The sequence below is a fragment of the Lathamus discolor genome, chromosome 2 (genome assembly GCF_037157495.1).
Source record: "Lathamus discolor isolate bLatDis1 chromosome 2, bLatDis1.hap1, whole genome shotgun sequence".
Lineage (NCBI taxonomy): Eukaryota > Metazoa > Chordata > Aves > Psittaciformes > Psittacidae > Lathamus > Lathamus discolor.
This window is the reverse complement of record NC_088885.1, coordinates 140,737,797-140,759,616: the sequence shown is the minus strand read 5'-3', so window position 1 is coordinate 140,759,616 and position 21,820 is coordinate 140,737,797. Positions and strand designations below refer to the sequence as shown.

Sequence of the window (21,820 nt, the reverse complement as noted above, 5' to 3'; positions counted from 1 at the left end):
GAAAATATTCTCTAAATTGTATTCAGACTTTCCTTCTATTAATGAGTTTCATATTTATCCTAATTTTTAGGGAGCAAATCTTGTGGCACCAGTACTACAAATGAGTATCATTCAGACACACTGGCTACCCAAAAGTTTCTATAGCTTTAAAGGGAAAAAAAAAAGAACAGAACAAAACCACAAACCCTAGAAAAGTCTTGGACCTTTTCCATCTTTCCCCATTAAAATTTCAAATACAAGAACTCTATTAGACATATTCAAGTACCAGCCTGGGGTTCAAAGTTACATAGCTCTAGATACTTGATTAGAAAAGCAGCAGAAGCACATTTTTAAAGATATTTAGATCCCCCAAACAAAGTCTGTTACTTAGCACAATTTTCAAAAATTCCAGTGGACATCAACAACCCATAAGACGCTAAAACACCCTGCAGCAGCACAGAGATGACTTCAGAGACACTCTAGTAAGTTTTAAACTCTTAAGTTTGAAGACTCTTCTGCAAGTTGATATTTATACTTAATCAAATAACAATTCTGTTCTTTTCCCACTGCAGAAATACTGTCAGAAATCATTATCCAACCAAGAAAATCTCATTTTAGTATGTACACCTGGAATCGTTATCATATAGACATCTTGTTTTTGTGTGATTTCCACACACTGCTAGATAACAAATAATATATATATATCTGTTTTTACAAAGTGAAATTTTAATTTCCCTTGTAAATACTTTGATGCTTTTATTTAAAATAATCAACAGTCCCAGTGCTTCAGTATCAGAAGCAGCCAATCCCCTATAGCTGGAGTTAGATTTCCAAATACATACTGTATTATACGTTACTTCAAAAACAGCCGACTTCTGAGAGTCAAACCTAAGAAAAACACTTAGCACTCATAAATAAATGCTTCTTTTTGTCTTATCCACAAGAATCTATCCAGCAACAATATGTATCTTATCAATACTTATCCAACAATGTCATAAATTCGCCATTTGCTTCATTTATTTTTTCTGTTCCTAAGAGAGGCAAATTACTGCAAACAACCCCACCGCCACCTTATACAAGATACAACCAGCAAGCAGCTCTGCTTTCTGGACATAGAGTGCCAACAATTTTTCAGGGAACATCTCAGAAGTCTACAACAGTATTTGGAATTTTTGTGTCAAGAACACCAAATCAGACAAAAAGGCAAACTGGACATCTTTTTAAATGAGATTAGTAACAGCTATATAGTACACATGAACTAAGAACATGTGCTGAAATTTGCTATTTGTGCATTTCATATTTTCAAGATTACCCTTACTAATTTGCAATTCATATCCTGTCAAATTTAATCTCAAATTTAAGTCAATCCAAGTTCAATTTTTGTGACCTTCTAGAAAGAGGACATTGCTCTATTTGTTTTAACCAAATAATCCCTTTCCTGATAGCTGTGACAGAATTCACAGTTTCATTGTTCTTAAGAAAACCAAAATGGGCTGACTGAAAAGGCTGAAGTTGCTTTGATAAAGTGCTTGAAGTTGAGTAAGCTATTTAAGTGTTCCTCTCACTTTATAATTCTATACAGTTAAAATAATGTTTTCTATTTGGATCTATGTATTTACTTCTTGAAACAGCTTGTTTCTTTTTTGTGATACAATTTTCTGTCTGATGACAAATTTCTTTTTAGAAGAAGAGTTTGCTTGTCAAACTCAGGTCAAGTTTTTATCCCACTGAAATTGATGGATTTCAGTTGGACTGAAAATATAGCTTGATGGGTTTCCACATGGGTTAGCAGTACATAGAAAAGAGTACAGGATAGACAATATTGTATTTGTTATCCTTGAAGCCTTTCCATGCTTTCAAGTGACTGGTCAAAAAACTCACTCCAGCATTTTCAAATATCTCCTTCTCTTCTAGCAAGAAAACAGGTAGTCCTCTGGCCTCCCGTAAGAGTAAATTGAGAAAGCATGAAAGGTAAAGCACAAGGCAAATTTTGATATTCAGAAGAAAAAAGTCTCCTTTCATCCTGCCAGGATCCAGTCTAATTCTGACTCATCACCACTCAAAGGCTATCATCAGAGAACCCACTTCCTTTCTTTGCCCATATTCAGCATCTGACGAAAACTATGGAAGATGCACAGTATTCAACTGTTTCAGCTGAATGGGATATAGATGAATGCATAGGAATCCTCATTCTGAGGGACATGAGATTTCAACACAGGTTCACAAACATGCAAAAAAAAAAAAAAGAAAAACTATTGTATTTTTCAAAGGAGTAGCACTGTGAGTTCTTAGTCAGATTCTTCTTATTCTAGGAAATGAAAATACATCAGTACACATACATGCTTTCTGTCTCCACTTACTGAAAGGAATTAATGTGTCCTTTATTTACTTGGACAGTCTACATACATAAAATGTAATGAATTAAGATAAATTTAAAAAGAAACAAAACCAAACAAATAATAATAATAATAATGATAAAAGGAACGTGCTCGAAGAGAACAGAAGTATTGCCAGGGAAAGATAATGTCAGGCACAAGGAGGGGGGGAGTCTGATGCCAACTAAAGCCGAGGGCTGTGCAATCACCTCTATCAGTGCTCTATCAGTGTCTACACTCCAGCCAAATCCAGAGAAAACAAGAAGTCAAAGATTCAGGTCAATAAGCTTATAGGCGATTTGCACAAACGGCTCCTCCAGCAAGGTAAAAAACAAAGTCATATTGGCTTTTCTTTTTTATTCCATCTCTTTGAACTCCCTGGTCCAAACACACCCTGAAAATGTCAGTGTTATATGCAAGAATTTAAAGAGCTGAGCTTCTTAATCCCGTTAAGAAATAAGAACAAAGTTGCCTGTAAAGATCTCCTTATTGAGCTCAAAGTGATTACGGTATAGCTGCCTTACGCTGATCCTACTTCCACTTGCTATAGCAAAAGAGGTAGAAATTTGTCATGAAATCCATTATTGAAAATGAAAGAAACATTATTGATTAAAAGGTTTCTGTTGTGGTTTTTTTTTTTTAAAAAGGCAGCGGAAGGGGAGCAGGGGAGAAAGGCATAACTCTACTTTTTGATCCTGAAAAAGAAAATAGCAAGCATATTGTTAGCCATTACATGCCTGACATGAAAGAAGTGAAGGATATTTACATACATACACACAGACATACACACCCAAAGTCACAGAGGAAAACAGGACAGACAGAAATCATTTTCAGGGTGTTAAGAGTTTGTCTGGTATTACAAATGGTAGCATGATAGCTTTGCACATGAAGTACGAAAGGAAAGATTAATGCACAGTAGAACTTAGCTTTGTATATGCTTTTTCTTATATGGAGAATCACGCTGCAGCTGTTTCCCTGAATCTCAAGCCTGGCTGCACAATCAGGTCACATGGTTTAATATAAAAAATTCCAGTCCTAAGCTGGTCTGGCAAGCTACTGGCAAAATACATGAGCAGAAAACCTGGATCAGGTTCTGAGCTCATCCCCTACTGCCTAAGCACAATACGAGAATACAGCAGCACGTATACACTCAGTATGCAGAAGCCTAAATATTCCCCAAGTTCTCCTCTTGCTTAGAACTGTGTACAAGTTTCAGACAGCACTGGATTCCCCTCAACTCCCTCTTCCCTCACAAATAAAGATAAGCAATGTATTGTGAACTGCAACCATGCATCAACACTGATTTGCTACAGGCATACATAGCACTTTGTACTATAGATCCAAAAAGCACTGCATCATGAAACAATCAATCTTCATCCCACCCTATGTATCCCCCATATCTTCCTATGTCACTAACTGAAGCACAGTTAACAGATGGAAACAGAAGCCATTTGCTTTCCAGTCTGTCTCCAGCAGTGTTACAGCCACTGAATATCCTTCCATTGAGGGCTGCTGCCAATGCGGCCTTATGATGGAGCAACAATGCAAAGTTACAATAGAAGAACAGGATATTTCAACAAAATTGTCCTGGTAAGCATGGCAGCAAGAAACGGATAGGTCTTTAATTGTCGGATATGTACATTCATCCATTTGCCTCTTCTGGAAACAGTCCCATATTTTCTCTCTTGAGTCCTTCCTCCATCTTCTTCTCTTGCCTCTTTCCTTCTCTGAACACAGCTACTTCACTATCTACTAATCTCAAGTGATCTCTCTCATTGTTCAAGGTAACTTTTATTTTGAAAGTTAATCCCTCATCGAACACGTCTGCTAAGAAGGTCAAAAGGAACTGCAATTTGTTTAGCCAGATCCCACCCTTATGAAGTGGACAAGGTTCCTATTCTCCCTGCTTTTTACAGAGAAAAGAGGTGCTACTGCCCTATGAGTATGGCAAACTTTCCAAGTAATGGATGAGAGTACTTTTTTTTATTTTTCCTGACAGTATCTAGGCAGGATGACAGTGATCAGAGACTAAAAAGCAAATGATACTTCACAGCCATAGTTCAAGAGAACTTCATACTTTGCTTTTCATCCCATCATCTCCAACTCTGTGGCTTTTGTACTGTTCTGCTACTTATGTCCCCTTTTTGTAACCTCTTTCCTACTTTTATTAGCCCCATCATGCCCCCAGCTCACTTTTCATGCCTCTGTTAGCATCACCTCATTTTCTTATTCTTACCTATAAAAGTTAATCAGTAAATACTACCCACAAACTGACAAAATGCAATGCATTATCACCAAGGCTACATCCTACCAAAGTTTTAATTTCTTCCCCAAGGACTGAGACTAGTGCAACTTTGTAGTGGAAGAGCACTATGACTTATTGTCATTGCTTTTTCAAAAATATTCCCTTTCCCCTAACCTCACTGTCAACATTGCAAACAAATCAAACTTCTAACTGCCAACTATTCTGAGGCTCTTCTAAAATATTCCCTCTTGGATGGGAAACTTCATCTAAAGGTTAAAATTCAGTTACAGGCTTAAACCGATCCCTGATAAATACTAGTTTTCTAATTTCCATTTCTGCTTTTAATATTTCCATGTTTAAACACTGTTCACCTCTTCAGATTTGAGTGTAAATGAAGACTACACAGGAATAATTATTCACATGTAGCAATGTTAATTCTGGTTTTGTGGTATTGCAGACCTGAGGGGGAGGTGGAATTTTCCAGATTCCTTGTAATAAAAGCCATTAATGAGTAAAAGGAGAAGTGAAAATAATAGCCAAAAGTCATAGTTTTGAAAAAGAAGATGTAAAATGACATGTAGCTCAATAAATGTGATTAATTTGCTTCACATTTTGCAGAGGCTTTTGCCTTCATCTTCTAATTCTGGCAACTATTCTGCTGAATCAATCTCACAAACCCAAATTAATAAGGTGGGAACGACAACTATGGCTTTATAAAGGTTAGCTGTTTGCCATTTAGACAGGAAGAGACTGCTCCCTGCTTATAGTATGATCAGACACAGCTTGACTGGAAAACCTCTTGTCAAAAAGTCAAAGTTATCAAGTTGTGAACCTTTAAGTCCTCTACTTTCATTCATCTGAATGGAGAGTTCAGTAATTTTTTGCCATCAGTGCCTAGTTTGGATAGTTAAAAGCCTCTAAGTTTAGATGATGCTCGGATTTACACAGCTGGGGAAGTATGAAGCCTCACAAATACCTTGTCCCTAACAGTTATGCCATTTGTTGCCATGTCTCTTGATATCTGCAGAAAGCCCCACTACTCATTTGCTCTCTTGTTCTAGATCAGATAGGAAGAAACTCCAGAGAGGAAAATAGGAAGCCAGGATAGACGAAGATTTATACCCAGTAAAATCTCCTTACGTTCTAGAACCTTTAATGGTCCATGCTAGCAAGAGAATGCAGAGATGGCATAAGGATTTATGTGCCAATTCTGGTATTTTCTGGGAAAGCGAAACCTGTCACATGAGAAAATGCAGACGTACATTTATTTTCTCCCTCCTTTGAAGATATCTGTGGTTTACAGGTTGCCAATACTGTCAAAGACCAAAGCAAAAATCAGAAAGTCAGGCCCTCAAAACAGAAATAAGAATGCATTTATTTGCTCTCTAACCTCTTTGGTACATATGTCATTTTCAAGCTTTCACTCATAATGTATAAAGTATCTTTTTTGAAAACCAGTTTATTTCTCATACCATCTTTTAATTTCAATACCAAAGCAATACAAAGGAAAAAAAAAACTAGGTTATGAATGATTAAAAGATTCATGAAAAAATCATGGCAATAATTTTCACTTTTAGTATTTACTATACAATACAGTCACAAACCCTTTCACTAAGAAAGGGCACAAAATAATCATCTGCTTTCTAGATTAGTTTTGTCTTCTTCAGTTTAATACTCAGAAAAACCATATATGACCTCATGTACTACATGTACTACACATAAGATGTGACACTGAAGAACATGGGGACACACATGAAGGACATCCAATGGAAGATGAGACAATAATAAAAACCAATATATCTAGTATAATGAAAACATATCTATTCTCCCACTCTACCCTTTTCCAGGGAAAGTCTTAACTTACTTCAAAGTGGGACTTTCTGTCACACTGTCTCGGCTGGAAGTAGATTAGGGTTTTATGGGCCCCTTCATCCTCAGAAATTTCAACTTTTCTTCTGCAGCAGTTGCAGTGGACGGAGTCAAGATTTTTTTTATAACTATGACACACTTGGAAAAAGAACTGCTTGGGAGTAAAAAGTATTCAGCTTCAAGAATCAGCAGATGTCCTTAATAAGACATATGATAATCAAGATTCAGATTTAAATTTATTCCCATTTAATTTCCTGATCTTGTTTAATACAATATTCAGTGGATTTGTGGTTTTATTTCTGAAAGAGGTGTCCATTCAAGGAAAGTGCCAAGATATCCTCAAATTCAACATGAATTTGCAATATTGATTGCTATAAACAAACAAACACAAATGTATTTTTCTGGATTTCACCCAAAACAGTAGTATTTCCATTCATGTACCCTAGAAATGCAGTAAGAAGTACAGAGAAATGACTATATCAAACTGATATGAACTGGTGTATAGTCTTCCGCTGCTGACAGAAGAACTCAAGAGACGCCAGTATAAGTATGCAAATAGTGGTTTAAGTAATTATTTAGTAATGCCAGTAACAGGAATGGCACTTTTTCTCAGCTAAGGAAAATGATGTCTGAGAGGTATGTGAACAAGTAAATGCACAGTAATTGAACTATTTGTTTACAGTACAGTTATAATAGCACTTAACTCCTCATTTGTAAAGCATTTCCATTCATAATCTGGTCTCTCTTCCTTCACAGGAAGATTTGTAGCAGCTAAACTCTAAGCTGTTGACTAGACTGACTTTGATCTCTTAGGATACTGACTAAGTATCAAGAACCTGTAGAACAAAAAGTAAATTATATTTTCAAAAGTTTGCGAGCTACTTAAAGGGCATGTAGAAAATACATTTTTATGCCATCTCCACTTATGACTAAAGACTCTAGGAAAGACTAATATTCTGTAGTCACAACATTTGACTCTTCAGATTTATTCTACTTTTTCAAAGACAGATGAAAACAATACAAAAACAGGACCGTATCAAGCTATCATAAGAAAATGTATGTCAGTATCTGGGAAAGGACAGACAGAGAAATCATCAATATCCAAATGCCTGAGGGGGTTGTGGACTAACAGGAGAACATCACCACAACTCCAGCTATTTGATAGGCATCCTTACCTGCGGAACACAAACAATAAAGCAATCAAGCAGAAATCTGGCAGAAAGAAAGTTAAATACATGTTCTAAATAACAGTACGACAGTGCACTTTTCGTCAGTTGAATAGGAAACAGCACAACCTTGCAGACTGAACATTGGGTAAGAATGAACTGGTGCAGTTTATGCTAAAATACCTCTACCTTCAATAATTTGCAAGTAACAAATGCATCAAAAAGGCACCTGCAACTTTAAAAGTTATCTTTTCACAAATCACTACTTTTCTACGACACATAATAAGTTCCATAATAAGCTCTATTTTAATACTAGAATCTACAGACACAATCTGGTTTTCAAGCAATGTTTCCTAGGCAAAGAAGCAATGAACAGACAGGCTGCATTGCTGGCTTTGAATCTGATAATAATTGACTTCTGAGGCCTGTTCTCTACAGTTAAATATATAGAAAATAACATTCTTGGAGGAAAATATTAAAGGCAAGGCGATTCACCTCCCTGAAAAGTACATTTTCCAACATATTTAAATATTTACCCCCTGCCAGACTTAACTCCACGAGTGACTTTTTCCTATTTTTAAGCTACTGTATTAACAGGACTTTTTGTACATTTCAAACAACAACAACAAAAAAATCTTTTTGACCAATTGGGCAGAATATGGCCAGTATTTCCTCAAGAGGTGGGCTACAATGATTACCTTTATTACAAAAGTATTCCACTTCTTCACAGTTCAGATTTTCAGGCTCAAACTCTGCAGAAAAGCTTTCCTCCAATGGAAAGTCTTCTTTTGAGACAGTATCATTTTCCTCAGACAGGCACTCTTCTTCTTCATCCTCAATGGCATCCTCAAGCGGCCCTTTAAAAAGAATCAGGAACACTGTGGCAAAACCATCTAACAGCACAATGGGAAACATAGCCTTAGTGAACTTGTAACTGGAGGTCTTTGGCTAGTTTTTCCTTCCACAGCTGTGTTCTGCATTTATTAGAATCAGACAAATAACATTTTATGGAAATTGAAATTGAAAGTGACTGTTTTCCTGATGACTTCAAATCAGAATATGTAAAGTATTATTAATAGTGTGTTAGTAATACATGGGGTTCCTTTAATTATTCATCAAGATCCAGTATTAAACAAACAGTTTTAACAGCAGAAATCAAAGCTACATTCATAAGCCCCAGTAAACAGTGAAGAGCCTTCTCGTTTATTAGTCATTGTTTTTTGATGCTAAATTACAGTACTTAATACATTCCCTTTACAAGCTTCATTTGTCAAGTTAACAGCATGGACAACAGTGAATTACTACAAAGGTATTGACAGCATAAACTTTAGCTTATTCTGCTATTTTGCTTCAACCAGAACCTGATGGTATCCATGATCACCCATTTGCTAGACCATTTAATAGACTCCCAGTCAATGGACAGGACTTGGACAGACTATCACTTCATTTCACAGAGGCCAAACAAACATCATAGTAAACTACTAGCCAAGGGCTGCAGAAACATAAGCCAGTTACAGAAGCAAGACATGAGTCTGAATTTGAAATAGCAGCCTGGCGTCTTTGATCCTTCTTCTAGTAACCTAGACAGCACCACTACTACAGATCCTCTTGAAGAGCCAGTGTCTGACAGATCTAGTACAGAACACTCACGTTACCAACTGGAATGTACTCAAACATTAAAACTTCTTCATTCTTATCACTTTACAATCACTGGTTAATAGTAACTATTTGCTAAAGACGTCTGTGCAGGATGTAGAAAATTATCCTAGATTTAAATAGAGATTTGAAATAACTGAACATATTTTAATTTAACTAAGATTTTATTAAATGTCAGTATGTTTCAAAATCCATCTTAAGACTGGATTTCAAAAGAGAGATTTCATTATACATGGTTGAGGCTTGAAAAAAATTACATATTTCACTCTCCAATGAAAGCACACCCTCATTTATAATTGACTGAGTATTTCTTCCTTGAAATGAAAGCTAGCTAGCTAATGAAAAAAAATGTAATTTGTATTTATATGATAGTTTTCCAGTATTAAATACACTATTCCTATGTAATCTATCATACTGAGATACAATACGTAAATGATTCTGTTGCATTTCATGAAAAGGGATAATTTTTTAAAAGAAATCAAATATTGACTACACTCTAATTCTATATAATTCATTATGAACCAGTGACTACCTACATTTATTAAAACAGCAAAATTCATTCTATGCAAGGTTGTGTAATTCTTGCTTCAGAGGAAAATGATGGTTACTTTTTATTGAAATTGATTAAGATTCCCAGCTGGGATTCCATAAATTAATATAGCCTACTCTCTTACATGGAAACAGGACTATTTGTGCCAGATGATAATCTGACCAAATGAACCTGCTTTTGTGGACACACACCCACCAACCAGCTCCATGACTAGCTGTCATTCAACAATATATCTCCTAAATAAGGGGCTATTTTTATGGCTGAAGAAATAAAGATCCTCACTATCAAAGTATCCATTACTGTTAATTGCACCTTCTAGACATGTTGGGAAAAAATCCAGCAACTGCATATGCACAGAGAATGAAGAGTGGGTATCACACTGTATGGAACAGAGAACAAAACAGTGGCATGCACTGGAGCAGTGCACTGCAGCTAAACATGGGCAGATATGGCACCTTTCATGTGTCCAGTTTCACAGCAGAAATGAAAGCACAAGTGGTTCTGCACAAACTATCAAAAAGTACTTTTCATATTTCACAATATTATCAATATGTGACATCTGTAGAGCCACTTATAGATGTGCACTCCTGGTAATACCTGGATAAATAAACTACGAAGGACAAGCAAACACAATGAAACATAAAATTATGCTATTTTAGGGAAGTGTACATTTCTGCCATGTATAAACATGGATAAATGCCATGTTTCCAAAAGCAGTCACACGCCTTTAAAAATTTTTCAAAATATTTTAAATTTGGGTGAAAAAAATGTAAACTTCAGACAGTATTTCAGTGTAAGTCAATTTCCTGCTGAATGACTGGCTCTTTGTAATTTGACTTTTTCAATAAATGCCTTATAAAACACAGCAAAAGCAAAGTATCTGCAAGTAATTCAATTGGCGTGTGTACATGACATTTAGGTCTGTTTCTAGATGTTAAACCGGTTTGTTTGATCAGCTCATCAGTACATAATCAACAAGCTAATAATCACCACACATTAATTAAGAAAAGAAGTGCAGTTGGCATGCTTTTATTTGCAGCAGTCATGAAAACACACACCTCATAATTTCCATTGACACTGTTTCCAAGAAGGCAGAAGAAAAACCATGTACACACCAGCTCCACAGCACAGGTTCAAACCCCTGTCATTTTGTGAGTTAGGTCTTTATTTTCTAAAGAAATCTCAGACTGAGAAAAATTCTTGACAAATACTTCCATAGATACATCCTGCCTATGAACAGGTATGTAACACTTCCTAAAGTTACATGTCCAAGCATTTGAAAACAGGAATGTAAAGACTGTCACATCCAAGTAAGATCAGAGGCATGCACGCATCTACGCCAGCTTTTCCTTTGCATATGCCAACCCACATACAAAAGCCAGTGATGTTTATCCAGTCACATATGGGCACACATCAGAGATTTACGTAACAGCTCACCTCAGGGGCTAACATCAGACCCCACACTCAAAAAACCAGCATGACTTTGCTGAAGTTGACAGATCAGTGCATAAATATTTTTTCTAGGTTTCAGGCTGCTGCTGCCTTGTCTAAATCGCCCATCTACAACCTGATCCTTGGGACGAATTCTGTCATACTTATCCTGAGTCATCTTTTAAGTGTTTTAAATACAATCAGCTCATGCCTAGAGCTATTAACTGGCATCTTTAACTAAAGAGTAAGGCTTTGTTCAACATTAGTAAGACCAACCCACAAGAGTAACATCAAAATCAAGTATTTCTTGGTTGCTAGTTTCATTTGAACTATCAACATCTGATTTCTGTAGCTATTTTTATTACTCAAACACTGAGCAGGTTAAACAGTAAAATCAACAGCCACTTACTAGTAAGTATAAACAGACTGAACTCTATCCTTGACTGCTCCATCTAATTACTTGCACATAAATAGACAATGAATAAAAATAAATTTTCAGAACCTCACAGTAAAGATCATATGCAATTATATATTCTTGACTAATTCAAACACATAAACTCTGCAGGCTTATGTTTGCCTAATTGGGCCATGTGCTTCCAGAAGCCTCTTACTGATATAGGTGAATCAAGTCAGCTAGAGAACTAAGAAATTATCTGGTTTAAAAACATATAGGTTGGTTTTCAAATTTTATTCGCTTCTCCATTTAGGGAATAACCTACATAGCATTTACTCAACTTCTTCCCCAATTTAAAATACTTAAAAATACAGAGTCATATAGACAAAAATAAGTCTTTAAAAATAATAGTTTCTGTCAACTGTTTCCCTGATAATGCTTTTTTCCAAATTGTTATTATGTTGATATATTACCTTCAACACCCCAAATACAGCTTAATCAGTTAATTTAGTATTATACTTCTGCATTTCTTTTAAATTGTTGATTTAGTATTACACTCATTACTTCGACTAATCATGTTATTAAGCACCTATGGCACAACAGGTACTATGTTTGCTTTTATTTCAACTGGAACAGGGTTAAGGTCCCATCCCTGTTCTGATGAAAAATCCTTTTCAGTAACTGCTGATCAGTGTGACTTTACAACCAACAACTGCCATAATGACACTGCAATGCAAATCCAAATAATTCCTACTACTGAAATTCATCTGAATGTCACAGTGATCTGACAGTAAACAGCTCTGAGATATGATTAGGCTTAAATAAAACAGTAACATTTCAAACTGAAATGGTTTAAGAATTCAGTTGAATAGTTAACTCCAGAGACATTCTAGATGTTTGTCTTTTTGTTTAAGCAATTCTTTTCCTACTAGCATTTCATAAAAGAACGTGATGTAATCCAAGGAGAGGTGATTCTGAAACACTTCTGATTAGTTAGATACAGTTAAGAATTCCCAAATGAACTAAGCAAAAACTCAATCTTTCATCTTAAATGGGGGTACTGAAGGCAAAAGAAGTCTGCATTACTTCACTGAAGATTTTGCATGAGGTCCTGAAAAAAATATTTCCTTTATAAAACAAGCAAATACACAACACAGGAATTTTGAAAGGTTTGTTATTTTCTTGGTGCTTACTTTATTTCATTGATATTTATTGATATGACCATAAATCTTAAATATTTTTTCAAATAACACAGACAAACAAGAGGCAGTAGAAAACAGTACACTTAAGTGACAGGAACGAACGAGTCAATGTGGCAGAAATCTGTATAGCTTAGTGGACACAGTAGTCCACTTTGAAAAACCACATATAATTTGATATAAATAACATTATCTACTGAGGAGAGGGTGAGGAGTGAGCTGCATGTGCCTTCATGGAGAAAATTACTTCTGATTGAGGCCACTTGGCAGTGCAGTGTGGGGAAATCTGAACTGTGCTAATTCGTACCAGATTTACAGACACTCAAGGACATGTTTTTTAGCACTCTTAATGTATTAAATGCTAAAAAGATATGTAAGTCTTTCTCAAATAGTCATATACTTCAATATAAATGCAGAAACCTAGATACAAACACAAAAAGATAGCTATGTAAGTGGCAATATTTACACAATGAGTAACAGATGCTACCTCATCACTTGAAAGGATAGGTCATGTTTAGCTAAAAAAAACAAAATCAACACTGTAGGAACTTCAATACATGAAAAGTGTAAGAATGAACCACCAAAGGTTTTGCACTCACTTCACAAAATATGCTTTTGCTACAATGAAAACTCCTAAGAACACAAATTTGAGCATTGGACCCCATGAGAATGTTAAGTCCTGATACATCAATGCATGACTTCAGTTTTATGGTACTGTAACCGCAATGAAATAATGGAAATTCTATAACATTAAACTGGGGAAGTTCTGTATTCATTTCTCATAGTCAAATTTATCAGCATTCTCCCTAAATGAAAACCCCTTAAACGCAGGCTCAAATTAAGCACATGCTTCTATGCTTTCTTGTCCAGTGATTTGCACTTAAAATTCATGTATCCTACAGTGGGAAAGTACTTTCCTGTCCGGTGATTTGCACTTAAAATTTATGTATCCTACAGTGGGCAAGTATCATTGAAATAATTATTTCATCGAAATGTTAAGTGGTTAGCTTCCTTCCCACCTACCAATATTCTCCTACATTCCCAGAGCAGCAACATAAATCAGTGCTCTTAACAAATTAAGAATGCTTCAGAAAGCCTACTGTACTTGACAGTGAGTGGCTGGGGAGAGGTTAATGAGTATAATTAGACGTAGTAGCATTAAATAATAACAACTCCAATAAATCAGAGAGGTCTGAAATTCAGTAGATCAACATCATGCATGCTCTCTGGGATCCATCCAATATTTCCTAAGAAAACATGCTGCCACACACACAGATTATCCTTAGCTTATAGTAAACCCAGGTATGTGAGGCTCTCTGATTACAGAGGGAAAAGCTTCAGAAAAATAAATTGAGAAAATTTTGTCTCCTGTTTCAAGAATATTTTCTTCTAAATGCAATCACCTAAGAAAAACAGCAGGCAAATACATGATATTGATTCACATCATTCAGTCAGGAACATTAAGAGTATTAAAGAGGGTTCAACTTGCTTCATTTTGAATCTGGCAGCTGGGGTTAAGACACCCCACAGTAGTTCAGAGCTCATTTCCTTCTGGGAAGATTTCTATACAAGACCTCTTAGCTACTTCTTCAGCCATACAGTTAACTGAAAGGAGTGGTTGTTTCCAACCCCTGTGCTTTTACAACAGCCTGGAGACAAGCTTAGCAGGGATCTGAACAACCACAACAGAAACAATCCAGCTTCTCCTTTCAGAGAAGTTTTTACAAGAAATTAGCAAAAAAATATACTCCCAAATTCCTTGCTGGGAAGCTGGCCTTCTCATAGGTTTTGTAGAGACTTTTTAAGTGTCCAGGCTCAAATATTTCAGACCTTGTATGTTCAACCAGGGTGAAGATTGGTAAAATATGAGATGAATATATGCTGTAGTTATCAGAATAAATTTACAGTTTCTGTTAAGTACTAGGACTGCCTGGTATTCCTCGATCACTGACACATTCAATATTCCCCTGAGAAGGAGAATGTTCAACTAGAGATATCTAGATCAATCACAGAAAGGGAAGTACACAACAGCAGCTAACATCATAGATGATAATAAAATAATATGAAAAATTTTCCTGCTGAACTAGTTGCCCCCGCAAACCCAACAATCGGACCCGATGACTGTCCGTTCTACTTCTTTTTTTTTGGCTTCTGGTTAATAAAGATCCCAATTTTCAAATCTCATCATAAAAAATATTGCCTCTCCCTCCCTTCCTCCCTGCGAGAACTGGAAATGTCTTAAATTGTGTAATTCCATGAAAGTGGAGAGAAAAGGACAAGACAGTGCCTAAATATGCTTTGGTTAGGTGGCAGACGGCGATACCTAACCTTGACAAACTGACCAACCACTGCAGGAATAGCTTTAAAATTAAACATGCTATTGGCAGTAGGTGACTGAAGTGCAAACTGGGAAATGAGTTTAGGAAAAAAAAAAACCACAACAACAAACCCTTAAATATATTTCTTAATAAGGTCAATATTTGTCAAACAAACCCCTCCCACTTTTACTGAAATGTCTCCTTCTTCAGTCCATTGAGTTTTCTATTCAGCTTAACCAAGTTATTTCTGTCATCCCTGTTATGCTTTCACAGGTATACTCAACAGACACAATGCTACCTGCGCATGCTCAATCCCTCCAGTCTGTTATATAAATTGGCTGAAGTTCACAAGTTTTGTCCAGATTGGAAGACTGTGCCAACTCCTGACACCTTCGTTTGTGGCACCCAAGTAGAATGAACCATTTCTCATGTTCAGCCTGGGAGAAACTTTATGACCACGATTTAACAACCAACTTAATAGAAAAAGGAATGGAAAAGAGCTGCTCTTTGGACACTATAAATCCATACCAACCTGATGTAATTGAACTTAACAGCAAGATAAACTATAAAAGTATAGTTCTGTAGCCAAAAAAAAAGGAGTTACACTTTTAAACACGTAAATTCTTCCTGCAGCCACTCACTTTTAACATAAGTTGCATCAGGGGATCTGGTAGGAAGGAAACATTTTTATTAATTCTTCCCTTATCTGTAAGAAGAATGCTGATTTTTTTTTTTTTTTTTTTCATTTACGTTCCTTGCCTGCAGGTAGCAGACCAAGAAAATCATACAGCAGAAATTTTTCCTTTTGATTAATTTCTTTCCATGTGTTATGTTATTTCTTATATATAATTGATTTCAGGTTTTGCTCGTAGCTGTACATCTTTTTTATATCTGTACCTACTGCCTTCCTTCAATCAAGAAAGTTGAAGGAAATTACCTGAATTTTGTTAAGTTTATTAAAAAAAGAGCTCTGTGAATATTTAAATTGAGTTTTGAAATGCTAATACAAGAAAGATATTAGAGAATTTTAATAGTAGGCTCAATTTGACCCACGGACTACTGTAGAAAGGGTCAAATTTTATTCAAATTATTTCTTTACAGCAAAAAATATGAACCCTTTGATTTTATAAAAGTAGATTAATATTCCTTACTGCTAGGTCTTTTGGCACTTTGGTACATGACAGCATTAACTGTGCTTGTATATAAACTTTTCAAAGACCTTTAAATGTTCCCCTAATTTGGAACTTCACTTTCATTCACCCTCTTGTCTTCTTTTCTCCTACTGTTACCCAAGAGGCCACAACAAAACTGACTGCGCCTATAGCCAGTTTGCTCTCAGAGCCAAGGCTGGAGTATTTCTAATCAATCAATATTATGAAATGATGGAAAACTGACTATTCAAAACATGCTTAGAGAGACATTAATTTCAAAAAACAGTATGCAAGTGTACCATTAATGCCAAAGTTTCATTTGCATGGGAAAAAAAGGAAGATGTGAACAAAACATGAGCTGTATGAGCTATAAATATCAGACCTCAGTTTTCAAGTAGGGGTTCAGGCTGAAATACAGGTTTAGTATACCTGTATCCATAAGAGAGTCTTAATACCCTTATCCATAAGAGAGTCACAGCAATTCTTTCACTGTTGGGGCTCTGTTTTGCAAAGTGCACCTTGTATAGCTTACAGAAGTCAGAAATTTATCCTGCAGATGAATCTGAGGCTTTATCAACTTTACCTCAATATCAGAACTGTTACTACACAATGTGGGGGCAGAAATAATCATAAAAGACCGTACTTGCTGAAGAACTGACATTGTTTTAAAATATAACTGTCATAGAGGGCACAGAATCTTCCTCTCCTCAAATCTTCCTACCTGCTGGTAGTCAGTGTTGCCATACTGGAAAACCCTCAATGTACGGATCTTTCTATGTGTGTCTCTAAATGCCAGGGGTTTTTTAAGACGTAATGCACAAGTGACAGTACAGAAGACTTAATAGCTGCAGCTTCATTCTGGAGCTCCTACTCCCTGGAATAAAGGTTAGTGGAAGTTTTAATAGTGAATTCCATAGTTTTATGATGTCAACGTGACTGCAGAACTGGTAGCATTGAAGGGTGTAAATTCAGAGGCATCTTAACTGATCCCGTATGAAAATAAAACCTATGAAGTGTGTTTCAATACTCTAAAGAATAAAACAGAAGGTTACCTGGATCTTCTAGAATTAGCAACATTGTTCTGTCTTCCGACAAATAAGTGATATAAGTTTTGTCCTGGGAAGGGCTTTTTTAGAAAGTATTAATTATGATGTATCTATATAACTTGGAAAAATAACGGAAATAACAGTATCTGCTCTTGCTCAAGGGTAAAGTGGGCAATTGCAATATAGAACGTGATTGAAACTAGAAAAGAAGGGGGAGGAGGTTTTGGTATCAGTAAGTCACCTACTGTACAGTCACTGCTCTTGATTCAGCTCCTATTTTCCTTCCTGAATACACAATCAAAATAGCCAATTATATCCAAACTTTAAAATTTTCTCAACACCTATACATGTCAGGAGAACTGTATCACATCTTTCAGCAAGTTAGGGGCCTCAGTCCCACAAGGAAGGTTTTTGGTGGATTCCCCTAAAGATCTTTTTATGTCCTTGGGAAGCCAGATCTTTGCTTCTGATGATCCCTCACCTGAGCAGACACAGGCCACTTCAGACATTTTGTATGTCTCACCAGTCAACTCTTGCCAGATTTAATGGAAAAACTTGAGACAACAGGTAGTTAATACCTTGTCACAAATGTGCATTTAAACTTATTTCCTATGTCTACTTTGCGTAACTCAAGCAGTGTCATTAAGACAAATTTACAAGGCCTGTCTTAATGGCTAAAAAATAATTCTGCTTTTTTACCATACAGGGCTAATGCACCTGAGCTAGCATTGAAATGCAAGGTGTCAGTGCAGCAAATTCAAGTAAGTCAATCTCCAGGCAGAAGTTTACCTCACAGTAAAACTGAAATTACTGTTTTCTACTGTGTTTTCACATAAGAAAGTTGCGTGTATATATTTCCCAATTTGAAACATTTTGGCATGTTCAAGGCTTAAGCATTCAATGAAAAGCACTGAAAGTGAGCGCTGAAGAGCGCATGTCTACTGCCTATGAATGGACAGCAAGCTGCATAAGTTGGTCCTTAAGTATTTCTTTTCTTTTGTCTACAATATTTAGGGTGGCATTCACACTTTAATTTTTTGTATGTTTTGGAACAAACGTTTTATTTTATCAGAGAGCAAGAAAAGAGAAATAGTCACAAACAAACAAAACAAAAAACAACTCACCCCCCAATCATCAACTACTTTCCCACAGGACATATTTCAAAAAAGCAGCTGATTCTAGTTGAAACCAGATTTTTGAAACTATTAACAAGTGCTAACAATGACAAAAATCTTTTCATAAATTGTACTCATTAATTGTTCTAGCCCATTCCTCCTACTACTGTCCCATCTTGACCACCCATTTACCAACTTCAGCAGTCACACTTGCAACCTCTGAGACTGACAATGAACTCTTCTCTGTAAACACTTGTTAGAAGGTGCCACCTCAGTCAAGGTTGTAACTTCTTGTATGCAAAAGAAATCAGGAGGAACAATTTTTTTATAGAGATATTATCAAACAAAGATACAGAGTGAGAAGACTATTTACTCTCTCTCTTAGCTGTCTTAATCTACCTACAGTCATAACAGCTTAACAGCAGATGCCCTTCTGTGTATTTCTCATAGTATAAGAGGAGGAAGGCAACGACAGAGGTAACAAGTATCCTGTTTCAGTACCATACCCGAGGGGAATTTTTACCTAAGGCCTACAAAACAAACTGGAGTTTGGTATAAAGCTCTCAGAGATGGATCTGTGATGCTCGCAGATAACCTTCTACATTATGAATAATTTTGCAGTGATAGTTTATCAGTAGTTTTCTTAAATGTAACAGCAAAAAAAGAGAAAATTTCCTGTTTGCTTATAGAGAAATATTATCCCTGAAGCATTTTTCCCTGGATTATGGTAATTTTTTATAGTTTTTAAACCCATCATTTATTTCTCTATGATTCCTATCTGCTAACTTTTGCAAAATAATTTTAGAAATTACTGGCAATCTAATTTGAAATACTAGCAATGTAATTTGCCCCCTGATAATTGCTAAGATTGATGAAAATATTATCTAGTTCCAGTGGATTGTTTAAGCTATACAAGTATGAAAAAAGTTTGGGTTTTGGATTGTTGTTGGCTTTGGCTATTTTTACAGGATTAAAAAAAAAGCAACATTTGTGTAAGAAGATGGCTTCTCAAATCTGTGTCTTTCATTAAAATTATATGTATCTAATAAAAATACAAATATTTCATGCTTCTTACATACACAATAAGTATCACTGATTTTCTTTATCTATACAACTGTATAAAAGTAATAAATGTATGAGATATTTGGAACTCTTTCTAACATATGTTCATGTTGGTTTTTACAGGTAAAGTATTTTAAGTTCTGATATTCACCTCTCCAATAAAGGAAATTTCCTCCTCCTCTTTCATTTTATGTCCAATAAAGTATATGAAAATTAAAGGAGCAATTTAGTAGGATTTGGGGTGGGTTTTTTACCCAACCTATGAGAACAAGGAACAGAATCATAGAATAGTTTGGGTTGGAAGGGACCTCCAATGGTCTCTAGTCCAATAGACATGTCTACACCCAGCAGTCAACACCTGTTAAACAACATCTACATCACTATCGTGGTTTAAACCCAACCACAAACCTCGTTCACTTACTCCCCCCGCTTCTTGCCCTCCCCCTGCTCCTGGAGGGACAGAGAGGAGAATCGAAAAGAATGCAAATCCCACGGGTTGAGATAACAACAGTTTAGTAACTAAGGCATAACACAAATCACTACTGCTACCACCAATAATAATAATGATAAAGGAAATAACAAGGGAAGAGAATACAACACCTCAACACCAGCCGACCAATAACTCGCCCCACTCCCCCCGGCCACGCACCGACCGATATCTCCTCCAACCCTGCAGTGAACCAGCCCTTCCGGGTAACTCCCAGTTACATCCTGGGCATGACATGCTGTGGTGTGGAATACCTCCTTGGTCAGTTTGGTTCAGGTGTCCTGTCTCTGCTTCCTCCCGGCCTCTCCTCCTCCCTGGCAGAGCATGAGGCTCAGAAAGTCCTTGGCCAGACCAAACATTCGAGCAGCAACTAAAAACATCGGCCTTATCAGCACTGTTCCCAGGCCAAAAGATCAAAACACAGCACTGCACTAGCTCCTAAGGAGAAAAAATGACTGCTACTGCTGAACCCAGGACAATCATGATGCTCCAAACAGTCTAATGAAATCCTCTGAGGATTCAGGATCCAGAAATTTTCAGTGAATCCTTTCCTCCAGACATAGCAAGCAACAGAAGCTTCTTCATGTGTCCTAATCTCATCATTCAATATCTCAAATGCGTAGGTACTACACTGCCTGCTACTCAGAAGTCTTTCTCTACAGCCTATCTCCTTTACCAACAACCACTATAGCAAAGCGGTTTCCAACACTATACCCCAAATAAGACGAATTTTATCTTGCACATGGCCAAGTCATGCTCAGAGCATAAAGCTTTTCAGAGCAATGAAAGCAGCAAAAAATCACTCTCTACTTCCAACTCCAATGCATCCTTTACTCCAAACACAGAACTTCCCTAGCAATCACATGAGTAGTGAGTGATAGATATTGGTATTTGCTAATCACTGGTCTCACTCACCTGCTGGAGGGAAAAATGTCATGCAAGTAGAAGCACTTTGAAGCCACTAATGATGCTTCTGCAGTGTATTTAATGGCCAGCACGTTAGCTACGATGAAAGCAGAACCTCACATCAAGTACATTAAGGGATCAGAGGAATACATATTCATTACTCACTGTAATTTTACATCCCCAGTTTCAAGACAAAATCCTTACGTTTTTCTCATACAGCAAAGGCACCCCATACTGCTATAGAAAATCAAGAGGTCTTTTTTCTTCTGTTTATTTAGTATTTCTTACTTCTGTATGTAGCTGAAGATTATTCCTGTTCATCTTTTGTTTCTAGCTGCATTTCCTCAGATGGAAACTGGTCTCTCATCTCTGTATGTCATCATGCAATTAAATCAACAAAAGGAAACTGGACTTTCAAGGTCCAGAAATCAGCAATGAACTCATGACTTCTCTCACATGTTGCGATTTCTCTTCGAAATACTATTACTCCCCCCCCCTTTTTTATAATATAAGCTAAACAGAATATTGCAGGAAAATGAGCCCGAAAGCCTAAATTCGATCTCTAATAACATTATCAAAGCTACAGAACTTGTACATAGAATTCAGTGCTAATATGGGCTAGACATCAATTAAAAGTAAGCACACCTAAATTATCCATAACTCAAGGACAAAGTTAAAGGAAAAACTTAAATACACAGCAGGTGATATAACAGACACACGTGGAAAAAAAACACCATGCTTTAAGTAACTAGTAGTTCTAAGGTAACAGCAAAGGAAAGCTGAGATGTTAGGAATTAGCTAAACCTCAAACTTCATGATCTTTGTCTAGTAGATGCGTACTAGAATGAATGGTAATTTAGCTTAGTGAGAT

At 36.4% G+C, this 21,820-nt stretch overlaps 1 protein-coding gene across 2 annotated transcripts in view; it reads right to left on the bottom strand.

The window, feature by feature from the left end:
- Positions 1 to 21,820, bottom strand: part of ZFPM2 (zinc finger protein, FOG family member 2) — a 317,161-nt gene that overhangs the window by 245,074 nt on the left and 50,267 nt on the right. Inside the window, exon 2 of one of the 2 annotated variants that reach the window (XM_065668789.1) lies at positions 8,333 to 8,491. The exons of the other annotated variant lie outside the window; for it this stretch is intronic. Coding sequence (XP_065524861.1) covers positions 8,333 to 8,491 — 159 coding nt within the window. The remainder of the gene's footprint in view (positions 1 to 8,332; positions 8,492 to 21,820) is intronic. 2 annotated transcript variants of the gene reach the window in all.